At 51.2% G+C, this 17519-nt stretch overlaps 3 protein-coding genes across 3 annotated transcripts; all 3 read right to left on the bottom strand.

The window, feature by feature from the left end:
- Positions 1-4: 4 nt before the first annotated feature.
- On the bottom strand, positions 5-811 carry CDV56_102710 (rhamnogalacturonan acetylesterase; the record flags this gene model as incomplete). Its single annotated transcript, XM_026756329.1, has 1 exon — positions 5-811. One exon carries the CDS (start codon positions 809-811, stop codon positions 5-7), a length of 807 nt encoding a protein of 268 aa, XP_026611863.1.
- A 339-nt stretch (positions 812-1150) lies between these two features.
- Positions 1151-1975, bottom strand: CDV56_102858 (uncharacterized protein; the record flags this gene model as incomplete). Its single annotated transcript, XM_026756477.1, has 1 exon — positions 1151-1975. One exon carries the CDS (start codon positions 1973-1975, stop codon positions 1151-1153), a length of 825 nt encoding a protein of 274 aa, XP_026611864.1.
- Positions 1976-3827: 1852 nt separating this feature from the next.
- On the bottom strand, positions 3828-17029 carry CDV56_103179 (C2H2-type zinc finger protein; the record flags this gene model as incomplete). Its single annotated transcript, XM_026756798.1, has 6 exons — positions 3828-3913; positions 3966-7373; positions 7434-7528; positions 8082-8182; positions 14220-16802; positions 16865-17029. 6 exons carry the CDS (start codon positions 17027-17029, stop codon positions 3828-3830), a joined length of 6438 nt encoding a protein of 2145 aa, XP_026611865.1.
- Between the last annotated feature and the right edge of the window lie 490 nt (positions 17030-17519).

Genomic DNA, 17519 nt, shown 5'->3' on the forward strand with positions numbered 1-17519 from the left:
CTAGCTACCACTCCTCAACAGAATCATCCGGCCAATAATACTCTCCCCGGTCAAGCGCCCTCTTCAGTCTCGGATTGACCCTGACATACCCCGCCTTCTGCAACCCCGCAAAAACCCCGTCGATCAACTCGGCCACCATTCCCCCGAACACGATACTCCCCTCCGTATTCAGGTGCGTCCGGTCATCCGGAGTGAGGTTGTACGTGTACGCCTCCTCCGGCCCAATGCTATTCAGGTACCGCGTACTCGCGCGATTCAGATCGACGTACGCCGCGCGCGAATTCCTCGCCGCCTCGATGGTCGCAGCGCGCTGGTCCGCTAGACTCAGGATGATGGTGGGCTCGCCCGTGACGTTAGAGGTCTGGTAGTTCCGGCGTGAAAGCGGGGTCACCAGGATGGGTGTCGCGCCGGCATCGCGCGCCTCGCAGGCGAATCGCTCAAGGTTGCGGGTGTATTCGGCGATGGAGATGTTGGCCGCGGCTTTCTGGTCGTTGTGGCCGAACTGGATGGTCACGTAGGGCGTGTAGCGGTCCTTGTACTCGGCTACTTTGCTGAGGACCGTGGCCCAGTCCCCTCCGGCGCGGAAACTGACGGTCGTGGCGCCGTTGTGGCCGTAATTGAGGCCGCTGGCGCCGTGGGAGAGGGTCGTGTTGAGGAATCCGTTGCCCCAGCCGCCGCCGTTGGAGGACTGTTTGGCTGTTGTGCTGTCGCCGGCTAAGAGGAAGAAGGGTGGTTTGGGAGAGTGGCCGGGGGTCGGCAGAGCGTAGAGGGGGAGGATAAAGAATGAAAGGAGGGGGAGGGGGAGACGCATTGTGATCTGGGATGACTTGGACAATACCGGTAGATGAATGTCAGTTTAAGCGGACTACAAGAGTGAGTATCTTTATATTGGACTCTGGGAGATGAGTCGGGCAAATGCCCATGCAAATGTAGTGTTTTCCACCAACAGGAGAATTAGAGATAATATTAGCAATCCCATCGTCAATGCTGCCATTCATCAAGGAACATTCGAGCTGTAAGTGATATTGGAGGCTTCATGATTCCACAAATGAACGTCGATCCCTTTCGGTGGTTGACAGTCCGGGGTACATACAATACATAAAAGCCTTGCTGCATTCTGTAGTCTCTGTCAAAGGGATGTGAGAAAGGTTCAAATGGCATTCAGAACTTTGGCCTCTCCTCTTTTCCCCCACTCCTCCTCCATCTCCTTTTCATCCATCCCCATTGACTCCATCTGAACATCAAACGGCCAGGATCCATTCCAGACGGGCCGCTCCCCTGTTTTCCGCCTTTTCGGTGGTAGGAACTGATCTAATCCGCCACTGTTGAAGGCATCTCCATACATCTGCCAAAGATAGCCCAATTCCACCTTGAATGAGCCGTCATAGTCGGGACTCAACACGGGCCGCCGCTCAACAGCCTTGACATACGGGCCCTCGCCAAACTCATTCTTGATGTCCCCATCCACAACCTTGAGAACCTCCTCGTCGATCCAGAGACAGACATTATTTGAAACAGGGGTCGGTCCCAGCTCAGTCATGGGTTCCAATACCACTCCCCGTTCTCTGGCGAGCTGCTGCGAGTGCTGGATGCACCACTCGTCAAACCTCTCTTGAACTTGAGTGGTGGAGAGACCGCGGTACTGAGCTGGGTCCTCTAGCAGGATGAATCTGAGCCTGTTTTTGAGGTCATCCACCGGAGCAGGGTCTGGCGGGGGGAGTCCCAGAAAAGAGAAACCCTCATTTTTGATGCGAATGCAGTCTTCAACGGGCAGTTTCATCCACGATTGAGGGTATCGGAGTTCATAATCGATCGTGGAGTAGATAGTATCTTTGATCTTTTGTAACGTGCGCTGCCATGCCGGTTCAAGGGCGGGGTCGTAGCTGGTGCGAATGATCAGGTAGCCCCAGGTGGCCGTGGGGGGCCTGAGGTAGTTGCAGCGGAAACTGACAGAAGGGCGGTTCCAATCATCCATGTTGATCAGCGTATTGATTTTGATTGTCGATTCTTTTTTCCTATTTCTGTTTGCACCCCTCCAGACCTAAGAGGAGACAATCAGCACGCCACATTCCGATTCTCGAGGTGGGAAACCCCACGTCAGTCTTGGTATAATCCAAAGCTGCGTGCACAATGAAAAGGCATTTCGTGTTTGTCTGGCTTCCAAGAGCTTCGAAAAGTCTCTCCTGAGGGATAGATGTGTTAACGGCCTCCAGGCGGACGACCCCAGATGGATGTAGGGCAAATTTCTCGAAGCCGCAACAATGGGCCGGAACGCGTTTTGATCTTGGAGTCGAGTCGACAGCCGACCCCGCGCGGCGTCGTTGAGAAATGTGGGAAGCGTATTGTATTCAGGAGGATGCTCAGCTGTGTTGATCACTCAGGATTAGTCGAATTGGGCTTGTGCTGTTGTTTGTGCATGGGCAGTCCCGAGGGTTCCATAGGATCACACCACGCGAACAGATCTCCGAGTCCGGGTCCCATAACCACCTTGGAAGGGTCAATGTCGTTTCTCCAGAGCAGATCCAGAGCATCCTTGATCTCAGTCAGATTCGAGTGCGCGTTAAGGAAGCTGCCTGTCCACTTATTTCCATTATCCCAAGCCCAATGTAGGTCATAAGACATCACATTGAAGAACTGGGCCTTAGGAAGTGAGCATGCCACGCACAGTGTCGAGCACCGGAGACACCTGTCTCCTGGGTCCACCGGATATCAAGCGGAAGCGTGGTGCTGTTATTGTCAGCAGCTAGCTGCAGGAGACATCCATGATCAAATTTGACCTACTCCGGGTACTCGTGAATAAACGGATGCAATACTAAAGTGCTGTGTTATGCATTGCGTTCCAAGATATATGGCAAGTACAGTAACCCAACCACATGGGACGAGAGAGGAACTAGATAGTGCTGTGAGCGTACTTGATACACTTCATCCGAATTCCAATGGGACATCACTACAGCGTATTCCCAGAATCTTCGTGTTAACAATCTACAGCCACAATACATTCCAATAAGTATCACTAACATTGAACTAATATGTACAACAAATACATGTGTATGGACACAGGCGCAGACACACACAAATGCACAAATCAAGGCGTCCCATCATGTCTTCAAGTTTCTTTTTTCCTTTTCTTGTCTTTTGGTCGTGGAAACAATACTAGCTGAACCTGGGTATCTCTGTTCCATCACGTTGCCCTCGTAAAATCCATGAAAACATATCGGGTATGAGAATATCTCGCCTGTTCACGATGGTAGACAAGAACAGCAGCAGGGGCGCGGGACAAGTCTTCAATCATGATGAAGATGGGGGGTTGCGTAGGCGGAATAGCAGCGCAGTCGTATCAAAGGGGATAACGCAATAGGAAGGAATCAAATCATACATGCGCAGGTCTCGTCGTCGATAAGTCATAGATACCTCGGAGATTCGACAATCGAGTCTTTGGCCTCTGGATTGGTCGAGGGTCAAGAACGCGATTGACGCATTTGACCAAAGTTGTCTCAGTTGGGAAGCGCGCCAGCGTGACATCCCCCAGACAACACGGTCGACATGTACGTGCAGCCAACAGCGGCTGGAGTATGCGCTCATCATCAACTTCGTAATCAGAGATTGCTCTCGCAATCGAAGAGCGCCGCTGAAGTCCTGTCATCCGCCAGCCAACCATATTTCTATCATGCCCGTTTTATCGTATGCACATCAAAATTTTCGTCCCACGCCGAACCGGAATAATGAGAGGTCAGAACAGCTGCCGTAGTAACTGGAATGTAAATAAAATTGCAACGTTCACAAGCATCAGCGGACCAGTTGAAGCCGCAAGTGCATTGGATCACTAGCTAATGCACTCCGATTGCCGAGTTCTCAGCTCGCTCTTTCAACCGCATAGCTTGTGCTTCAAGAGACCGTGCCATCAACTTCGTCACTGATAAGATGTTAGCCATGTGTAGCAATAGCAATGGGTGATTTCGACGAACCTGGCCAGACTGCAGCCCTATCAAGGAGGCTTGCTGTCGCTATCAAAATCTTGCAGCCATAACCCCCTTCAACAACACTAGGCAGCCGTTGCAGAACGCTCAGCGCTGACACGGTGGTGTTGGTCTGCACGTCCCGTTGCATTTTGCTCTCCACACTCGTTAGAATCTCCCTGATCTTGTCCAGAAGCTTGCAATCTTCTTCTTCAAGTAACATGACGTTCGTGGCATGGGCGAGATCGACATCGTCACGCCCGAGCACACCCAAGTAAGGACCAACGCGCTCTTGAACGGTGGTGATCCATTCCGCCAGTACTTGCGCACAGTCAAAAGCACACATGGCAGCCTGAAGAGGTAGTTCCCTGCACGTGAATTCGGCAAATGTGTTCCCGAGTTGATCAGACATGGTTATTGAATCAGCCGCATAGAAGGCCGCCTTGCGCAAGTGCTTCTCGCGTTTGGACTGTCCCGGCCGGTAGACACCCATCAAGATCTGCATTGGTTGCTCCTGAGTAGGGGTCTTCGAGATAGTGAGATCCGCGACACCCAGGTCGGCCACCGAATCGCGACGACGATCTAACTCAGTTGGCACTTGAGTGATCGAGGGGTCCAAAACGTCCGAGGGAATGTCGTCCGAGTACGGGAACACTTCGGTGCCGCGGGCCAGCTCGTCTGACATGGCAATCCAGTCTCTCTGCCAGAAAGCCTCCTTGCTCCGTCCAAGATTTACAAACAGCCTGATGTAGGCCAGGTCCAGCAGTGGTATGCTATCGGCTGATAGAGGGCCTGCTCCAAACGGATTGGGCCGCTCCAGACTATGCACAGGGTTGCTGGCCCACGCAGTCTGCCACGCCCTCAACGCTGGCTCAATGTGGGCTTGCATGGCGTCTGTCTCGCGAGAGGTCCACTGCCGGCCCATGTGCCGTTGCCGAGTCTCCCAAATATAGTTATGAAGAGCATAAATGAGTACCAGGCACCCAAACGTGCTAGGCTTCAAGTCAGTGCCGGGCGAATCGGACGTCGAAACACCGTTTGTTGGATCGGTTGAGGGCGGTTGCGTAGGAGACTGCTCGCGCTGACTGGCGGTCAGAAGCGTGGTCAATGTAGACGAGAATGTCAGGCCTTTCTTCGCCGACAGATGCCCACCCATTTTCTTCCATGCCTGGGGGGACTCGGCCGCCCAGATATCCTCCTCGCACGGCAGGTCAAGGCGGATCTCTGAGTTGGTAAGCGCGGGGGCGTGGTTATAGGCCGACACGAGGAAACAGGAGAGGGTGAAAATCGCATAGAGTGTCCGCTTGCGCTCCTCGACTATCTTCCAATCCAACCAGTCTTTTCTCTCCTTCGGCGGCCCGAATGATGGGGCATTGAAGTCTTCTGAATCAAAACTCGCACCTCTCGTACCCGCTTTCCCACTCAAATGGGCGCTCAGGTAGTCCTGTGGAAGGTCTTTGGCATCGATATGATGGGTCAATCCAGCAGCCCGAGCGAGGCTGACCAGAGCAGCACAGTGGGTGCTTGCGATATCCGCTGACGTTTTATCGCCGCAGGAATGTCCGTAGATGACGTTGAGCAGCATAGCCTGGACCAGCCACAGCGGAGTGTTGTGAACTGAATTCTCGCGGGCGGGATTGGACCGCGAAAACGCAGCAGACATGTCAGCTTTCCGACGCTCCTCGAGATATAGTTGGATCATCTTCTTCGCCGCTTCAAAAAGATCTTTCGAGGCGGCGGCGTCGAATTCGTAGAGAGCGCCAATGGCCGCCATGGAAAGGATCAGACAGCCTCCGCCGCCGGCAACACCGGTAGAGCTCAAATTCAGATGGCCGCTGGGAGTACGAAGGTTGCTTGTGTATTCGGGAGCTTGAAAGTTGAGTGTCGGAATATGAAGGAACGGCATATGGGGGTGGAAATACGTGATGTACGCTGAGATATAACGCTGCATGTCTTGAGTGCTGGGGAGTTGGCCGGTGCCGTTGAAGTTGGCGGAACGTGAAAACAGGTCGCGACAGGGCACCATTCCGTTGGCTGGCTGGGAGTACTTGCGATGGTTATTGCGACCTGTGGGCAAAGCCATGCTGGCTAATAATGCCTGTCGTGTGGAGTCTGTAAAGGTATCGGTTGAGGTTGGGGCATTGTGAGTTCGAAGGGCACTGTTCGCGAAAGGCAGGTTGAGAGGATTAGGAGATTCACCGTTGGTTGCCATAGAGGATGAAAACATACTCTGCGAATGTCCTGCCATCAAGGGCTGGCCCACCGACGTCATGGAGGGAGGAGTTGCATAGGTCTCAGCAAACGGGTTCTGCGCCATCAAGGACTTGGGTGACACGGTCTCGGGAGGGATGCCTAGATCATTAAAGGTCGGAGGAGAGTAATCGATGGCGAACTGGTTTGCTGGGGCCGCCGAGTGTGGCGGGAAAGGGTTATGCCAGCCAGACGACGAGATTGAGAACCGATTGGTTCCATCCATCACGGCTTCGCTGATTCCACTTTGGCTGCCGGTGCTCATGGCGGATGGGGATGACTCATCGATCGCGGAGTCGTTATTCTGACCCAGGGACGGCATGGACGGATCGAAACCATTCATCCAGTCGAAGCTAAAGTCTTCCTCCAACATCGGATCAGTGGGGGGTTGCACCTGATGAGAGCCATGACTGAACGGGGATGACGGCGAGTCATTTCCGTAACCTTGTGGAGAACCACCGAAGTGGAGCTGAGCCGGATTAATGGTAGTGCCATGGTTCATGAAAATGTCCCCCATGCTCAGATCAAAACTGCCGTAAACAGGCGCAGTGCGAAGGCCACCGGAAAGATCCATGGGCAGACCATGGGTTTCCAGTTTCGGAAGGCTGCTGGCATAGGGATGACCTGCGCTGAAACCGCGATGAAAATCGATATTCGGACCCACTGATACCGAACCGATGCTTGGATGATGAGCGTGTCCTGGATGACCCGCAACGGCAACCGACTGATTGGGGTCGTTGTTGGCCATGTCTAGAGAAGCTCCATCAATGTGACTGATGGTATTGGCTCGAGGACGAATGCTACTGGAGTTGCCGGCAATGGAGTTTTTGCGAACGCGATTCGCTCCAGCACCTGCAGCTCCGGTACTCTCTCTCCGAGCATTTCTGGGCCGCGACGACGGGGTCGTCGTCATGTGGAGTTTCTGCTGGTGTCTCAGAAGAAGATCCCGGCGAGCAAAACAACGGGAGCAGTCAGGGCACTCGAATGGCTTCTCCTTGGTGTGCGACCGCTCATGGCGCTTCAGATGTTCTAGCCGAGCGAACGATCGGCCGCAAGTGGTACAGACATGTGGTCGGGGCTTGTCAGTCTTGGGAGGAGGGATATTAGTACTAGCACCAGGCTGACCGTTCGTATCGGTCTTCTTGGTGGTTTCCTTGGGGGCAGGCGCTGACGATTCCATTCACATTAGAAGTAGGGTTAGATCCGAAGAACCTGTCACAAACTCACCGGATGTGTCTCCAGGAATCTCGCTGATGCTTGCGAGACTCTCCAGTTTGGGGCTACTGCCCAGATCCTGACCAACCATGGCGTCCAGTAACATCCTAACCACCAGAGTTATGTATCGAAACCAGGGTCAACAGACGCTGGTTCTCAAAGGAAGAAGGTAATTCGAACCCGTGCTTATTTTTTTTCGAGAAAGACGGGGGCGCGGCTCGATTATCCGTGGTGATGCCTGCGTTGAGGCCTCAGACAGCGAAACTGCTCAAGATGAGGATAGGATTGACATCGACCACTGCAGGTAACAAGTCCATCGAATTAGCAAGTTGTTCAAGAAATAGTTCGCCATCTGTTCAGGTTGATGAAATGGCTGTGTACTGTGTGGTTTGTAGTAGTGGTACAATGGAGGGGGGAGACTACGCCCGGGACACCCACAGCAAAACAACGAATTCTTGTGAGGCTCAGAAGGAAATAGATAACAGTCGATAGGGATAGAAAATATCAATGTCGTTGAAAGAAAGGTTGACGGGATACAGAGAGTGGCGAAGTGATGCCTGGGGAATCGAGTTCGTTGAGCTCTGGATGAAAGCAGCCTGAATCAGCAGGAGGGTTAAGGTTTCGAGGATCCGGAGGAGAGTCCCAAGGGTAACAACTCACGGGTGGAAGAGCCGGATATTCAGACGAGACGAGAGTAATTCATTCACGAATATCTCGTACCATTCACCATGCGGATTTGACAGCGCTTGAGACGAAGCCTCCTAAGAGTAGGTAGTTGTTTAGCAGGACTCCTGGAGAGGTATCCGGGCATTCGTCCGACGGTGGGCTGAAACGATGGATAAGCCGGAGATAACCGAATGGGGAATAGGACCGAGCTGATGATGATAGCTGCGACTCAATTGCTGATAAGGATATTGAGTGGGAACAGCTTCGGAAGTGGACCGTAAGCAAAGACGAAGAGTGAGGAATGTCACAATAGAAGAACAGAAGAATAGGTAGAGAGGAAGAAGGTGGATTGAAAGTGGTAGCGAGGTCCCTCAAGCCGCAGAGTAAGCAGCTGTAGAGGAACAACTGTGAAGGTACCACCTTAAGAGACTTAGACAAGCAATCAATCTGGGTACGAGCGACTAGATTGGATTGAGATAGGTACGGAGTACTGTGCCACGCCTTCTCATCAAAGCACGGCTAGCGAAGTCTGTACTCTACTCTGTGCTCCAGTCCGTCCACTGTTCTGTGTAGAGTGTAGAATTAAGAATAGATACCTACGTTGTCGTACCTTGTGCTAATAATAAGTAACCACCTTCTCTGAGAGTCTTAGTAGCGTCTTACTAAGAGTCAATCAGAGAGCTGTTGACTCTACACTCTAGTATCTCTCCCTACTCTGAATACAGTGGTTCTGCGACTGTCGCGGGAGAAACCATGAAACAGCAGACGCTCTTCGTTATCAGCATCAACCAATAAGTACAAAACCAGTGGATCACTGGCACACTTCCATCGTTAGTGCGACTCCATCCAGAAGCATGGACCATGACAGGGCCAGAGCAGTAGACTGCCCCACTAATACTGGCACCTCCCCAAGTAAGGAAAGTCTTGGGGAAGCTGGAGCCTGTTGTATTGAAGTTGTAACCGTACCGTCACCGTCGGAGATTGGGTATCTTTCTTCCTGTGTATCGCCTGAGGTATCTGTTCAGTCCCTATCTACTGTACATCGGTTGTGTAAAGTAATAGTCAGTGAGGTATTTATTTGGCATTCCTCGCAGTTTCATTCAAGACCGTTTCAATAGGAATTAATAATATGTCCCAGATTGTTAGTATGAGGTCTGGACCTGACCTGTCTGCAGAAGATGGGCTGGTCGGAATGTGTCCGATATAGCTACCAGCCTAATAGCTCATTGAGATCAATAGATACTCCGTACCTGGTAGAATATGTTTGCTGCTTCAGATGACGAGAGGACCTGAATTTATGCTCTTGAAGCCACCTCTGACTCATCTCTTGATGAAGATTATGGGACAGGAGAGCTGATGCAGACTGTGAGCACAGCGTCTCTAGCTGCTTGTCCTGTTTCAATTGAGAGATTATAATAGACATTCAACAATCCTTACATAAGTTTCGTCCGTGAATACAAGTTGAGCTAACTGAGCGTCTCAATTGATGCGCTGCAGCTTCGAATCCCGGTGAGTAACTAAGAACTCCGTACCTTCGATTAAGTGGTGAGGGATATGCAGCGCCTATCTGAGTAGATAGACCGCGCACCTAGCAAACGGCTGATACACCGTCAATACGAAGAAACCTTACCAAAACAAGAACAGATGTAACTGCATTAATAATGAGACAACAGTAATCGTCGAGGAGTACCCCGGACCTCGTGACTAGCCTACGCACCCAACCGTTTCAGACAAAGATCCTCGGACGCAATGAGCGGTGGACCAGGGGTATTGAGAACTAAGAATTGGCAATTGACCATAGAGCCATGGCCCATTGGCCGTCTCAAAGTGCTCAGGAGGCCAGCGGTTAGAGGATTGGATGGGATCTTGGTTGGTACGCTTAGACCTCGGACTGGGTCCATCATCCGTGGCTCATGTGGGTGGCGGAAGGCTCCGCATTCATTGCCCCAACAAAGTCAAGAGCGGCGTAAAATCCGCACCGTTCCTATGCAGGATGGACAGGACAATTGGAAACGAAGGAACCGGATTTAGAATGGAACCAGAACCAGGCCAACGCACAGAATTGGGATTGACAGAGGAAGGTTGGTCACGAGCGAGTCAGAGACAAGTAAGCGTAATACTGGATACAATCTGTGGGACCGGGGATATGCCAATCTGGACTAACGGCTCGAGGCTTTTGTGGGGGATTTTCCTGGATCATGTCATAAGATCCATCGTTTGGTAATAATTCGTCGCTCGTTCGGCACTCACAGTGTTATAGCCGTGAGATCCGTCCTGTTCTGGTCTGGAAACTGTCAGGCAGACTCTCTGGTATCTGCTAACGAGGACAATCCTCATTGCTATCCTCGTGTGCCGAATTTGAGGTACATACTTTGCTGGAATACGGATGAATTTGTGGAGATAGCTCCCCTCCTGTCAGAGGGTCCTGGATCGCCTTTTCCCCAGAATGTTCAATCTCTATCTTGAATCTCCATCTCGCACTCTCCAGAATTCAGGGTGAAGACTTGGCGTAAGCATGGCCGTATCAACTGGGAACCAAGGTTGCACCAAATCCTCCAGAATCCCATTATTCCTCTTATTGGACGGCGTGCAATAGCCTGATCGCATTCATCCCTTGAGTGGTTCCCCAGGATATGCTAAAGATTCTAGAAACTGCAATAGGTTAAGCACTGAGCATTAGCAATGGTCATGGCCACGTTGCAGACTTCGAGCTCGGGTTCAGACCTTCTTCCACTTTTCCTTTCCGTCTCAGCCTTTCAGGATTGTGCGCTGTTGGTCCTTATTGGCGGATTAACCCGCTATTTCACTCGAGCTCATTTTTGCTCTCCTGTTGGCTTTTAACGCGGTTCGGTCCAATCTCCTCGGCAACAGTGATTTGACTTTGACTAGATACGAAGTACCTAGGAAGCTCGAAAATTGGGACGCAGACGAATGGAGAGAACAAAACGAGACCCATGTTAACAAAACAATGAAATGAGGCTCTGGTGGCATAAGACATTCAGCGGTAATGGGGTGAGTTGCATAAATGATGCTCGCTCCATATTCATCTCAGTCTGTCCTAGACCCCAAGATCTTAGGCACTATCTTTCAGACCTACGGAGTACTCCGTACAGCTATTCCGTCTTCGAAATTGAGGGATAATTAGGGCGGCCAGGATCAGCACACTGAGAATGAGAATATTTCCATCCCAGCTGACTGGCGGCAGATCTGAGTCACTTCTCAAAGCAAAATGCCCAAAAGAGGAAAATGATGTGGCAGGTAAGGTACCGTATCCTCAGGTAGTAGTTGGCTGAGTTTCCAGGATCCCTCATCCCACGTTATGACGTCTTGTTGGGGGTGTTCCTTTCCGACATCAGTCGAGAGTACCTAGCAGTCAGAATAAGTCCATTCAGAACAAGTTGCGATGTGTCCATTAAGAAGAGTATTTGACAATATCAATCAATCACTTTGAAATGATGCTTCAATCAAATGTAGGGAATAATTGTGATCATGAAATCAACTCCTAAGCTTGGAGTCTTTTCGCACGGGCCTCGGATGATCACGACCCTGGACGCCTCAGGCCACACATAGCCCAGCGGTCCTGCAGAAGCTCGAGCATAGTGAGTCATGTGGCTTTGCAGTGATTCTTTTGAATATCGATTTTGTTGCCTGAGGTATAGATACATAAGCGCTTAGCAAGACTCCTCGCCTATCGGTTCTCAGTACTCCGATGCCATCTTGCTCAAATCAAGTTGCCATCATGCCATGTATGCTGTATGCATCCAGATTCTTTCGAAACAGTGTGACTAACCAGTCACATACTGCGATACAGCAACAAACTCAGAGATCTGTGCAATCTCCAACTAATGTCCATCATCAGGCTCTGCTGTCGAGATGGCCACTCGCCACAGATCTACAGACGATGGTGTGCGAGTATCCTACTTCCAACGCCAACCAACAGTGCCACACACGTACTCCGTGCTGCACAGGAACAATGAGCATTGTCGATCATTCGGCTTCATCCCGATCTGACTTCCGAGGGAATTCTCCGAGCTCGTGCATATCATGGTCTACTGTTTCGAGTACTGCGTGGGTAAACAAAAAGCATAGACTAGTCTACTGCATGGTCTTCGACAATCAGGGCGCTAGATGGCCATTGCTTGAGCTGGTGCGCATCATGGTATCATGCATCAGTGACTAGGCATTCTGCATCATCACCATTAAAGAAACCAATCCACACCTCAACCTACTCGTTGCTTCGTACTGAGCAGGTGCAATACACTATCCCTGAAGACACCAAGACTCGACCTCAGATGGACCGCAGCTAGCGTCTTGCGCGGGCAATCACTAAATCACTAACAAGTAATCAGTTATCTTTGACACTTGCTTGCGACCCGCAACAATGATTCTGCAGGCCCAGCCACAGTATGATCATCTCCTGATTGAACGGCAGATATCTATTGCGAGTTGCGACCTACCATGCTGCACTGACCAAGTGGGTGGTGGACATTGATCCCTGCTAGCTCTGCACTTCTCATCAAATCGGCGTATCACAGCTAGAGGAGAGAATCGTCTAATGCATCTGCTAAGAATTAGTTCTCTTGTCGACATTTACCGGCCTCGAACCCACCCCACGTCAGAGTATCTACCCGTTTCAGTCTACATTATCATTTGTAGCCTGACTGCCTCAGACATCAGAATTCAGGACGGTGGCTGTAGCTGATGAGGACGGGGCAGAATTGCACACAAGAAATCAAAATGCCAGAGCAGCCTAATGATTCCTGTCGCTGTTCGTAGCATTCGCTGGACTGTATGCAGCCAGTCTAGTCTACAGCGGCTGCATGCAACTAGCCATGTACGTGCTTCCGTCTGTGGACCCGAAGCGTCTGATCCCGATTGCATGACTGTCCCTGGGTAGTGCACAAAGACACAGACACAGACTCGACGATGACTTGTAGTTGCCAGTTGCCACCTTAGATAGCCTCTTTCTGTACTGAGCATCGAAGCGAGTCATACAGAGTATAGAGTACTGGTACATAATCGCGATTCGCTCGGAGTACTCTGACGACAGCGACATTGACGATGCACAAACGAAGGCCCGTTCCTGGTCGCAACTCGCAATTGATCCTGCCGCTAGTAATATATGTGGCTATGCTCTAGCTAGTAGCTACTGAATAACTATGACTAGCGAGAGCGCGATGCTACCTTACCTTGCCGAGTGGAACTATGACAGAGTACCTGCACTCAGCAGCATCCTGGATAAACACCTGAGAGACATAACAACCGATAATTATATGAGCGTCGAACGTGTAAATGTAAGGCCATCTCGTCAACGACAATTAAGGGCCTATCATCAAGACAACAGATACATTGTACTCCGTACACCTACCTTTAGCTAGGATACCTTCACCAACAGCACCAGCACAGTAAGACAGTCCCTGCAGGCAATACACAAAGGTAATATCTACCCAGCACAGCACCAGGCTAGAACCGCCTCTCCGTGACTACAGAGAAAGTATTAATCCGCTACTGGAGAAGCATTGATCACTACTTGCGTTGGCCCTGGCTCTGGCCAATGCAGGTAAACATGACCAAGCGCATCGCAACGCATCGCATAGTGTGATTTTACGATCATCACCGGACTTGACTAGTGACTACGGAGTAGACTACTCGAGATGCGAGAAGTAAGCCCGGAGAAACGCCGATAGGGACTATTATCGTCCCTGGGACGGGGACATATGTGCAGAGTACCTCCATACGGTACGGAGTACTAGTAGCAGTATCGTTGCTGTTGGCGTGCATTAGTGGTATTGATCGGCCGAGTGACGATAGTGTGGTGGGTGGTGCATGGTCATGGTCATGGGGGTGTGGGTGTAGCTAGAGCAATGGATGGTGTGCAGATTGCAGATGAGGACTTTTGCTTGTAGCTCTTGCCACAGGCATGATGTGGAGGCGAGTTTCTGTTAATGTTTTATTGAAGTCGCACCAGTTGCTGGTATCAGTTGTCATTTTATGTCTCAAGTTCTGTAGTGAAGGCAACAGCTGCCATGGGATGGTAGTCAAATGTAAGGTAGTTGATTCACCTCGAACGCCGCATCAGAGCTATCTACGTGAAGAAGTAGGAAAAAGCACCACTTTTATACCGATCTATACAAGAAGCCTCTCAAAGGAGTACTTGCCCGCAGCCTTGCGTCGCAGATATCCAATCTCACGGCTACTCCGAGTCTTTACCTCTCCCGTAGACTTCTTCACCTTCGTCTTGCTCACGTCCGTCGTCGGAGCCTTGAGCGACAGCGGAAGCATCTTTCCGCTCGCGTCAATGTCATACCCTTCGTCACCCTCGGGGAGTCCAAACACCATCAGATCTGCCCCGTTGAGTTTCTCGTACCGGACGAGCCCGGAAGACGTCTCCTCATCTCCGGCTTGCTTGGCCACATCGCCCGTCTTGCCTTTGGCTGAGGGATGGGTGAGGCTGTTCGTGAAGCGGAGGTATTCGCGGAGTATACCCTTGAGGTATGTGGCTTCCTCGACTCCCGCAAGCGCAGCGGAGATCTCAGACTTCATGTCGGCGATGAGGTCGAGCTCTCTCGTGCTGGCGTCGTCGAGACCTACCGCTGAGATCCATCCTGAAGGACCGATGGCGTCGATGGAGGCGCTCAGCAGATTTGTAATGGTGTCGAGGGAAAGTGAGGGTGTAGTTTGTTCGGGAGAGAAGGGGCTGGGTGGGTTTTCGGTGAAGCGCGAGGTATACCCTCCAGTCGCTAGGCAAAGGCGGAGATGATGGACGATGGAGAGCAGTTCGGATCTGGAGAGGGCAGAGCGAAAGGAACTGACGATCGTGGGGAATGGTTGGTTGTGAATCTTCTGCAGCGTGGTGTTGAACCCTATGAAGATATCTTGCAAGCTTGCCTCGGCATTCTGCAGGGAAACCTCCTTGCTGGTATTTGAGTTCTCATCATCATTTGTCAGAGCCTTGGTGGCCTCCTCCAGAACCATGGAATGCGACCGAGCCATGGTCAGCAAGACCTTGAGGGCGTAGGCGAGCTCGTCTGCATTGAGGAGTACCGACCCTTGGAGGACGTCAATGAAGTGATGTAGCGACCGATCGGAATCGATCACAGCTTGAGTAAATGACCCCGTCGGCAACGGCGGCAGAATATGCGGTTTCTGAACTCGTCTCAGAGCAATCTCAACACTGCTGAGAGAAAAGTGTCCGAGCTGAATGAGCCATCTGCAGGTCATCTCCGGCCAGATGCCAATGGTCAAGCGGGAGTCCGACGTAGCCGACAGCTTGTCCTTGCTTCTTGCTTCTCTGAGAGAAAAGATCTTGGATAGCAGAAAGAGCACCATTTCTGGGTTCACGTAGTGTTCTGGTGCAGGCAAAGCCTTGGGAGCGCCGACTCCGAAATAATCGAGGACCGCGTCATCAAACGCAGCGCTATCCTTGGAGTTGAACGATTTTTCTACCTTCTGTGTAAACTCCTCCCACTTGCCAACCTGTTCAGGGGAAGTAAGACCTAGCGATGCCATGTATTCGGTGCGATTCTTCTTCGAAGATGCGTCCCCTTGGAAGGCGGGTGAGCCAATGCCGCGCCCAATGGCATCGATGAGAAGACCATCCCTTGGCCGTTTCAGGGAGGAATGCAGGGAACTAGTCGACGAGCTCAGATCAAATGCAAAAAGAGCATTCCCTTTGATCGCAACGGCGACACCAAGTTTAGCGAAGTAGCTGACAAATACTGTCCGCGACTTGGAGCCACCAGAAGGGACACTGTCCACTGCGATGCTGCGCTGGATGGATTGATATTGTGTGTCGAACAGGGCGACAATCGATTTGCCAGCGGCAATCACTGATTGGGGGGAGATGCGCATCAGAGAAGAGAAACTTTCGTCTTCAAGGATGAACCGCGTTGTCACGGTCGGCGCATACTGGGAGATGTCAATGTTGACAAAGCCCTTCTCGAACGACAGATTCAATCCCGCCGACCCGGGATGGAAGTACCACTGCAGAGAGCTGCTATCGAATGTCTTATGCTCATCGATGTCGGGCAAACTTATGGTTTGCAGATGTCTCAGCTTCTGGCTTTCGTCAAGAATCCGCCCTTCCGTGGGTGCATTCGATGGAACAGAAAATATCTGAACCTGAACATCACTCAAAGCGATCTGCTTCGAACCGGTCGGGTGTGACACAAGCAACAACACTGAAGGCTCATCTACTCCAGAGTCGGTCAAATCCCCGAGAGCCAGAGCGACCAGATCTTGTCTTCTTTTGAATAGATATTTCTTCGCATCGTCAAAGTCCACCAGAAAGCAGGAATTGACTTCGTGAGTTGAGCGGATCTTCGCGATCTCGCTATGGTTGACACACCACCGCTGAGTCTTAAGGTCAGACGTCAGCCTTCGTACGAAACCATCCTGATGCACGGTCAAGATATCAAATGAGTCCTTTTCGTCATCTTCTGTAGGAGCGGTAGGGACAATGCCGACGAAAACCGTAGGACTGCTCGAATCGCTCACGGAGAAGGACGAAGACGAAATGACTGGCGCACTCGATCCAGTGCCCCCAATTTCTTCAACAAAGGCTTTGATTTCCCGTTGAGGTCCCTCCACGGCTCCGAAAGTTTGTCTTTTCACAACCGATTTTTTCATGAGCTTTCTGCGCACTGAGCATGGCCGACAGGAGAATGAGGATTGCGGTGGGACAGCATATGAGGTAACGAGCTTGGGGGTTTGTATCTAATGGCACAGCTAATTAGCTCAACGTTCTCCTAGAATTTTTCACATATATATTTGCTCACATTGTAGATGTTCACAGCCTCCCCATCGACCGCAACAACGACCTCATATCTTTTTCGCTTCTTCGATTCGGCCAAGCTATACACTTCACCGACCTGGGTTTTACCAGTAGATGCATGCAAAGGGCGAGGCAATTGAGCCAGCACTGAGGGCGGCTGTAAATCCATCACGGCAAATAAAGACACAAGAATGCTCGTGTTGCGCGACCGTTGCCGCTAAGTATTCAAGCATACACAGCTTGCTGGACAAATTCATTTTGATATCGCATTCTGAAAAATTTCCGGTCTTACGTTGTCCCGGAATCCGGGGCTATCCTCTCTTCGGACTAGCGTCATTCGTATGGTAAATGACGTACGGCAGAAAACGAATGGCCCGCGCGGTCAAAAAACACGCGCTTCTTCGCGTTGCACTTTGGCGTTATCCATCGATCCAGGCTTCAATTGATTGTCTCCTTCAAGTCCCAATCCCCTCTCGGCCTGACAGCCTTTGCTGTGGAGGACCCAGCATCTCCTTTTTATGTTCTCATCTTTCTGTTTCTGTCTTCTTTTGTGCCTCAAGCCATTCTCGTCTAATCTTTAAGCGATGAGCATTGATCCGCTTATCGAATGAGCGCACTGCAGCCCATGGCCATGGGACAAGGCGAGCAGCCAGCTATCC

The sequence above is a fragment of the Aspergillus thermomutatus genome (assembly GCF_002237265.1).
Source record: "Aspergillus thermomutatus strain HMR AF 39 chromosome Unknown NODE_201, whole genome shotgun sequence".
NCBI classification, from domain to species: domain Eukaryota; kingdom Fungi; phylum Ascomycota; class Eurotiomycetes; order Eurotiales; family Aspergillaceae; genus Aspergillus; species Aspergillus thermomutatus.